The sequence below is a fragment of the Lactuca sativa genome, chromosome 5 (genome assembly GCF_002870075.4).
Source record: "Lactuca sativa cultivar Salinas chromosome 5, Lsat_Salinas_v11, whole genome shotgun sequence".
NCBI lineage: Eukaryota > Viridiplantae > Streptophyta > Magnoliopsida > Asterales > Asteraceae > Lactuca > Lactuca sativa.
In genome coordinates this window covers 367405118-367414435 of record NC_056627.2, presented here as the reverse complement: position 1 = coordinate 367414435, position 9318 = coordinate 367405118, and the positions used below count along the sequence as shown (strand labels likewise).

Here is a 9318-nt window from a genome sequence, read left to right as displayed (position 1 = left end):
TCTGGAGTTTGGGAGATGTTTTTCATTCAATTCCAACTCTGAGACTTTCATTTGTATGTCCTTTACTTCTCTTAATTTTGGTTTGGACGAATTCTATTCACAAGTTGGGTAGAATTGACCAACATCACTTGACTGTATTGTTGGAGACAGAAGTGATACACCATTTTGTAAAATTCATATTTAATTCATCTTTTGGAGTTAGAATGAGTTCTTTATAGTTGTGGAATCCTGAGAAATCATAGTTTCCTATAAAATTTAGTTAAAGCTATGTTTCTGTTTTAGATTTTGGAGTAAATCCGTTTTGAACAGCAGGTCTGTTTTAGAGACCTTGCTGTGATTACTCTTTTCTCAACTCATAGCTTCATTACTTCTCCTTTCTAACCTTTAGTCCTTCTTAGGTGAGGTTTTGAAGTTCGCTCAAGCGTGGTAGCATTATTTGATTGTTAGCTATCCTTACTACTCACTCAAGGTGAGTTCTCTCACACCGTTGTATTGATGATTGTGTTTGCTAGTTAGCTCGTGTGTGATTATTTGAATTTATTATAAAAGCATGCTATATACGTATTGTTTTAATTCGTACATGTACACTGTATGTAACTAATCATGGATATGGGGACACCACCAAAGGATACGGATTTACCGGTGCGGTGGGTAGGTAAGATCACCAACGTAATACTCATCGTGAGGTGCGGTGATTAGGGCCAAGTGATAAGGGATCTTCCCGGTGCGGCTCAAACCTACAAGTCCTTCTTGTATTATTGGCGTTGATTCGTTCTTTGCCCTCATTATACAACTATAATTGGAAAATGGATTAGGGTTCGTAAATATGAATGTTAGTACAATTTCTGTGTTTGAATTCACTAAGCTTTGTGCTTACGGTTTCCCTTATAACTTTTCAGGTGTTAAGATTAAAGAGGCTAAGGCTTGACAAGGAGCACCGGGACATCGCTACTAGTTATTTTTGTTGGAACCTTATTATTATTATTTCTTCCGCACTTATTTTATATGATTATTAAGTAGATGGATTATGTTATGACTATTTCAGTTGTTTTAATTTAATTTAAGATGGGTTTAAAAGTTTAAAATTTTTGCAAAAAATTTGGGTGTCACACAAATCAAATAAAATTCAATTCACATCAAAATATAATATGACGATGAGTACATATTTTCATTCTTTCATTCTTAAAGAATAGTAGTATTTCATTCAAAGTGATTTTTAGAATTAATATTCATAAAGAATACACTTCACGTATATTAGACAATAACATATCATTCTTTTAGAAAAATATAATGCAATATAATCAATAACATGTATTATAAAAATAAGAGTCATTCTTGTAACATAAAACAACCATTTTTAAACAATATTATAAAAACAAAAATATATACAACATTTTGAAAAATATACAAACAACCTTCTATACTACATTATTTCATAATTTGTCACAATTCTTAAAGGATAAACAAAAAGAATTATAATTGATACTGCATTCTTTAAGAATCTGTCATCATTCTTGAAGAATTTTTGTTTGTTTTTTGATGGTTTTCCCGTACCTCCTCACACTTGAACCTAAACGAACAAATTATTCAATTAAAACTTTCGTTTTCCTGATATAAACAAAAACGAGAATAGTTGGAACATTTGGTGCCAAAATTAAATATTTTTTAAGTAAGAAAACAACTTAAATTACATAACAAGCTACCTTTCTCATGATCCGCTTTATAAATATGGAATGAGCATTCTAAAAGTGTATTCTAAAATACCAACCTCTTAATAGATAGTGTATGCTATCTATATTCTCTATTTCTAGTCGCCACTCAAATTGATTCCTTCTCATGTATGATTGTTTAATCGCCAAATGACAGAAATTCAAGATTTTGCTTCAAGGAATTATCAACCATCAACTATTAACATCCAATAACATCTACATTTTGACATCATATAAAGTAATTTAATTTAATGAAATTATAAAGGATAATAAACTAAAAACAAAAATCACGAGGTGGAATAGTAGACAAAGATAGAAGCTAATTCCCAAGAGGCATGGCTTTTTTAAATGTTAAAATATTGGTAACTGAATTAATTTCTCACTTACACATACAAGAAACAAACTTAACACCTCCATTTTAGAGATAAACTTAGAGTTTTACTCAATTGACAAATAAGTAGTCATTTTATCATTAGGAGTTTTAATACGTCAATGGTGCAACAAAAATCATAGAGAAAGTGAAGATTTTGAATAGTTTTCTAAGTTGGTAATGGCTTCTCTTTCTGATGTATTAACTAATCACCTAATCTATAAGAAAATTTCATTTAAGCATTTCAACAAACAGTTAATACGCATGTAAAATCACAAAGCTTTTTTTTAAATCAATCTAATAAAAGTGAACCTAAATGTATTGGGGTTTGATACAAAGAATAAAATGGAAAACAAATCAAAACATAGACCTAGTTATTCTAAAAAAAACTTAGAAATTAAAGATCAAGGCTACTACAGGTCGTAAGAAGAGAAGAAAGATTGTTTTTAGCTCATTTTGATAATAACTCCAACTAGGATTCCTAATCTCTTAAACTTTCAAAATCAAAGAAAGAAAAAGCTCTTTAACATTCAAAATCAAAAAACAAGAGTACGTTTTTCAAGTTTGTTGATAAATCAAAAAATAAGAGTAAATTGATCTAGAATAAGAAAACTAAACAAAATTCAAATTATTGATCATACCTATATTTATTCATACACAAGTCATTAAATTCAACATCTTCACTGTCTAATCTACTTCATTTACCCATGGCAGTGGGCAACAACGGCGAAAGTGAAGATAGTTAGACGATGAGAGATGAAGGAGGAGTGGGATGGTTTAGACGTCAATGCTTCCAAGGGAAGTTGATGATGAAGGATTGTTGTCGCTGGAGGGGAGGCATCGGTGGAGGACTTCTATGGCCGAGAAGAAGATGGATGTAGGGGAAAAACCGGGTGAAAAAGAATTGGGGGGTGAAGAACCGAGGGTCGGATAAATAAGACTCGTACGAGATGATAGGGAAACAGTTATTAGATTAATTATTTTACCATAAATAAACATATTATTATATCTGATCAAAATGAGTGGTTAAGATTTGGTTATACACTCACACAATATTTATGGTTTATATATGAACGTAACTCTCTCTCTCTCTCTCTCTCTCTATATATATATATATATATATATATATATATATATATATATATATATATATATGTGTGTGTGTGTGTGTGTGTGTGTGTGTGTGTTTTCTACTATTATCCAAGCTTTTATATACTTTTTATAGGAAAAGTAACTCTTTAAATAAATGTAACACTGCGAGTCTTCATGATTTTATGTATCGGTATCTAATCAGAAAGCAAAGAAATGCTTAATGACAATGTATAATTAATAATTGAAATATTTTATGATTTTATAATAGAGAAATTAAATATTTTCCTACTTAGGCTCCGTTTGATATGCGTCTGACCGAGTCAAGTCAGACGTTTTTGGCTGACTCGGTCAGCAAAATGTGTTTGATAATCCAACTTTGGCCATCTGACTCGGTAAGAAATGTCTGACTGAGAAAGGAGTTGGCAGGAGGCTAGAAAGAAAGCAAGACTTTACAATAATACCCTTGGCCTTGGATAAAAACAAGTGAAATGAGAGGTTACAAGAATTGAACTCGGGTCTCCCCTATACATATAATGATGTTTACCAGCAAGATAAAGAGTTTTTTTGTGTTTTAATTTCTAAAATAGTATATCTAATGTCTATTATGCTGGAAGTTTTTGTATACATTATTATTATTATTATTATTATTATTATTATTATTATTATTATTATTATTATTATTATTATTATTATTATTATTATTATAAAGAGCATCAGGGTAAAATGGTCATTTTGCATCAGTCAGCACATTCAGTCAGATGTATAATCAAACAACATAGTTTCTTACTAAGTCAGAACTTATTACTCAGACAAACATTTCTCAATCAATACTTTCTTAGTCAGCAACTATCAAACGACCCCTTATTTTTCTTATCCAACTTGAGAAATTAAATATTCTTCTACTTATTCTTATCCATCTTTCTACCAACTTTAGTTGATGACAAATATAATAAAAAAATATTAAATTTATTAAATATGACAAGTGTCACATTCTTAAATGTGTAGGAAGATGATAGGAGAAATAAAGTGGGAAAAATATTTGATTTCTCTTTCTAATATTGAAAAGTTTGGTTATATTTAACAGTAAATATGAATGAATCTTGTGGTTCAAGAAAATGTATAGTTGCTACCATGATTGGTTCGAGTTTTGTTTGTTGACATAAAAGGATAATTATATATCTCCAAATTATTCATGAAATACTTACATAATATAAAAATGTCTTTTAAAACATGCAAATTAACTTTTTTATATTAACGATTTAAAGAACTATTTTGACTCGACTCAAGCCTTCGTCGATTGAGAGGAGCCCCTCGCCTCACTCGGAAACTCTTATCACGACCTCTCTCATGTATAAGGGGAAGGTTCACCGAGATGATCAAAGGCTAGCTGCCTAGAGACAGGGGTAGAGACTAGACTAGCTTTCCAGGATAAAAAATGTCAGTCACTCACTTAAACCTAAACCCTCTCAATTGCATATACCAAAAGATTGTGCCAAAAGAATTGCTAGCTTTTTGTTTGTTATTGAATTGACCTCGACATCGATTTCATATACCAAAAGAATTGTACATTGCTAGGAAGACCGGTAAACTCCACCTTCCACTCTCGTTAATCCATCCACTCATGAAAACCCAAAGTTACCTTCATTCATCATCATCCATCAAAGTGATATTAGGCAGTGATAATTAATAACAAGGTCAACAAGTTTCTACATCAACTATCTTGAAGATGGACAAGATTGCAAATGTTCTTTTCACTCCAAGCATGACCAACTAGACCCATGTGATCAAACGTGGGACAATGGTTAGATTTCATTATAGTTTTGAGTCGTTGAATCGTTAAACATATTTAATTTTGAAAACACTTGGTCGAATTTTGTATAATGTGGTTTCCCTATTTGTTAGTTAAGTAATCATTAATTATATATCAACCTTTATAATTAAGGTTGGAATTAAAGTATTAAGCCATAAGCTCTCATGATTGGACCCTTATTTACCCTAACTAATTAAGGTGATGAAGATTATTTTTTGTATTTGTATGAACAATCGTGATCAATGTATCAACACACATGTAAAGGCGTGCAAAGTGTAGAATCTAATAATTTCCCGTAATGAACATTGCATTACGCCATTACCAAAAGGGTTAAAGTAGAATGCCATGGCAATGGAATTAAACTAAAATAAGACGAATACAGATACACAAACTAAAGGGGTGTTTGGGAAAAAAATTTAAGTCTAAGATCTTTTTGTAAAAGTTCTTTTAAGGAAACAAAAGCTAAAAGTGAGTTTTAAAAAGTGTTTGGGTAGTATTTTTTAACTTTTGAGTGTGATTTAGCTTTAAAAGTCCAAAAGTTACAAAGAATACACTTTCTTGACTTTTGAAAACTTACCATTTTCTTCTTTATAAAAAGTTATTTTGAAAAGAACTTTTGCATCATTCAAACATCTTTATATCTTTTTAGAAAAGTTAAAAGACAAAAGTCATTTAAAAAGTTTTCCCAAACACCCTCTAAATGATGTGCCTAATATACAATACAACACATGTACACTAATAAAAAGATCAGTCAAAACTCAAAACAGATAAATCAAACCAAAACCAACTATTTCTAGTTGGGTTCTTGTTTCTAGATTTTTTTTTATATATATAAAAAAAAAAAAAAAACTTGTTTGTGGGCCCCTACTAGCCTACATAGAAGAAACCAAGTTAAAATACCAACTAAACATGAATCTCGTGATAGTCACTATTCAAGAATATAACCAAATTCAAGAAAAGTACAACTCTATGTCTTATCAATGAAATTATAGTATCATACAAGCAAACCCTTTGTCTTTAAGAGACTCATAAAGAAGACCCCATCTACCCACTTTTTTAATCTTTTCTATACCTCACCTTCAAAGATTAGAATCATACAAAAAAAACCCTTAAATTCTTATGCTTCTTCTGTGTATTTTTCAACACAAATATGCAAGAAGAGGGCAAAACAGATGATGGTTTTGTCCCTCTTGGCATTTGCCATAGGCTATTCAATTTCATCATCAATAGCTTCCTTACAAGACGTTTGACATCACCTCATGATGAAAGATCTCAAGCTCATGAAGTCAGAAATCCGGACCATGATGTAATTAGTCACCATCACCATGGTCATGACACGGATCATGAAATACTAGTTGAGTTTAGACACATTAATGGTTCAATTGTGAACAGGAGAAACAAGAGCTCTGGTCAAAATTTGGTCAAAGAAAACGGGAATCCGACATTAACCCGTCAGAAAACGGATTCACAAGATCAAAGGAATGGAAATGGCGATCAAGAAAAAGTCCCGAAAAGGACGAATTTGAAGATCATAGAAGGTGGGAATCTGCCTGGAAGGAGGCATCATCTTTTGAGTGTTGCTTCCAATATAAATGAGAAAGCTGATGCATTTATAAGGAGCAAGAAAGAAGCCATGGAGAAGAACTTGAGCATGAAAGAGATCAACGATGTGTGATGATAAAAAAAATGGTTGCCATAAAATAAACATCATTTCCAGTTTGTATGCATGTTTTCTTTTATAAAATAATCATAACTATGCATTTGTATTTCTTCAATGATACATCGTTATGACATTTCGTTTACACTTCTTAATAGCAATGCATTTAGATTCTTTACTCATCTTAGCAACACACTATATTTCTCTACCCATAATCACAAAATATAGATGAAACTTGTAAATCTTACTTTATTTTTGCTCATAGTAGTAGTAATGTAACTACATTTGTTTATTAATGATAGCAATTTACTTAGATTCCATTACCCATAATAACAACATGAATTTACTGTATTAACAATATGCAACCAAAAATTTGCAAGCACTTTATAAATTTCAGGTTATATATGTTGCTATTTGAAGAAATGCAAGAATGTGCGTTGTTATTATATTTATAGGTAAAGAAATGTAAGTTGGTTGTTCTTATGGGTAAAAAGGTAAAAAAAAATAAAAAATCAATGCAATTGTTACCGAAATGAATGTAAATACCAGGGAATATAGCTACCTCAAAAAGAATTTATAGGGAAATAAATGAAATTAGTGTACAACAGAGGGACATGGGGTTCCTAAAAATCTAACTAATCTAAAACAAGAATTAAAACGAATTTCCTATCGTGTGGTGGAACGTCTTTGAATTTTTGTTTTTGTATCGTCTATGAACAAAATGATTAAGAACCATCAACATATATACTCTATATTTGCTGTTAGCCTCACCTCTTATGTATGCTCCCATTCGCAACGCACAAATTTTAATGACAGATATACCCTTTTTAGTACTTGTTGCAAATCTAAAGCATAAAACCCTCTCTCGTTCACCTTGTTTTCTTGTTTCTTGGCCTAAAATTCAAGAAATCACCTTGAGGACCTAAGTTTCATCATTTGTCGAAGACAAGATAAGTTTGGACAAACGATAAAGATCATATGGGGCCCACAAATGGTCAACCACACAGGGTTTCCCCGAGTCAAGCCTTAACCATGGTTTACCTTTGCCACTCCAATGAAGCAGGCTGATTGCACCAGGGTGCAAGCTCCTGCATTTTCCTTCAATGTTGTCACCACCCAAACCATGTTGGTTCCAACTATGGTCAACTGCTTTTATGTTTCCAGCAAAAACAAGTAAAAATGGTGGCAAAGAACCCAAATGATATATCCTCTTTTGCTTCTGAACTGCCATCCATTCTTCAAGCTTCTGTAAATACCCTCTTTGCCTCCATTTCTCAACGTCTAAAACCATCACTCCTGTGTTGAAATAACAAGGATTCTTACCTCTATCTCTCCCTTTGAACACTTTTGCTAATTCCGGGTCGGACCAGAAATTGTCGTTGAAGTATTGTGTGAAATTGGCTTGACAATATTCAGGTGCAGCGAGCACCTTGTCTTGCAAGTCAACTCTCCACAGCTTCTCGATATCATCCACGACAACAAGATCCGAATCCAGATAGATGATCCGTTTCACATACGTCGGAATTATGTCTGCAAGGTAGATTCTTGCGTAATTCAGGGGTTCATCAAGCGCCTCGCGTATAGATTTTGATATCTTACCCTGGACCAAATTGGAATCGAATCTGTATAGTTTGAAGTTGAGGTACGGGAAGGTGGTTTTGATGCTGGTTTTGATATCTTGATCGAACCGAAGCCATAGGAAATGGAACACTACGTTTTCCGGACAGCCGGAGTTATGCAGAATTGACTGGACGGCGGCCATTGTCCCACGGAGGTAGTTGCAATCAAGAGTCATTGCTAAATGGATTCGGTCGCTGGGGGAGGATCCACATGCTTGGCCATTACGAAACCCTGGTGCTTCACGGAAAAAAGGGACATTTTGGGATAGTTTTCGGTTGCGGGTGAGGCGGATATTGGTGGCGGCAAGGGCGGTTAATGGTGGTTGGAGGGAGGACAGAGACAGGAGGCCGATGAGGAGTAGAAGACAATCGAAGCTCCGAAAGGCCATCCTGCCCGGCAATAAAGGACGGTGGACGGAAATATCAGGGAAAAAGAGTTCAAACAGCCATTAGAGGCTGATTGAAAAAAGATTTTAAAGTTTTGATCACAGAATCTTTTTAGAAATATTATAAAGGAAAACAAGGGGATTGATGGGTTTGAGAGGAAGAGAAGATTATTCGGAAGAAAATAATGGGATATTTCTATAACAATTTTGACTCTTTTATGACAAATCAGGAAGTCAACAATCGTCAAAAAAAAAAATCGTACTACTAATGAATTGTTTGGGATGTGCGGCTATAATTTTGAGCGTTTGCAAGGAAAATATAAGCAGAAAGAAAAGGAAACATACGGCAATATTATTTTTCATATTTTAAAGTTTGAAATAAATAAACAAAAGAATTCTAACGATCTTTTAACAAAATAAAGAAAATAATTGTTTTTTGTATTCTAACGATCTTTTAACTATTTACGACAATGACAATATATTGTGTTCTTATATCCGAGGGTTTTGTCAATATTAACAAAATAAATACACTGTGTGCAGAAATAATCTCACAAGTCACAAATGTAATACAAAATGTCCCTACATTCAAAAGTTCATTTTCGCCGTCTATTACCCTTTTAGGTTATTTTGTCTTGCATATTTTTATAAGCATACGTTACAAATTCTTTGACAAAA

The 9318-nt window shown here is 32.7% G+C and overlaps 1 protein-coding gene across 1 annotated transcript; it reads right to left on the bottom strand.

Annotated features, from left to right (window-relative positions):
• Nucleotides 1-7197: 7197 nt before the first annotated feature.
• LOC111892084 (probable galacturonosyltransferase-like 4) lies at nt 7198-8901 on the bottom strand. Its single transcript, XM_023888151.3, has one exon. It carries the CDS (start codon nt 8644-8646, stop codon nt 7561-7563), a length of 1086 nt encoding a protein of 361 aa, XP_023743919.1. The 5' UTR covers nt 8647-8901; the 3' UTR covers nt 7198-7560.
• Nucleotides 8902-9318: the final 417 nt, after the last annotated feature.

Excerpts from the sequence above, each read along its gene's own strand:
- LOC111892084 (XM_023888151.3), bottom strand. The coding sequence starts at position 8,646 with ATGGCCTTTCGGAGCTTCGATTGTCTTCTACTCCTCATCGGCCTCCTG.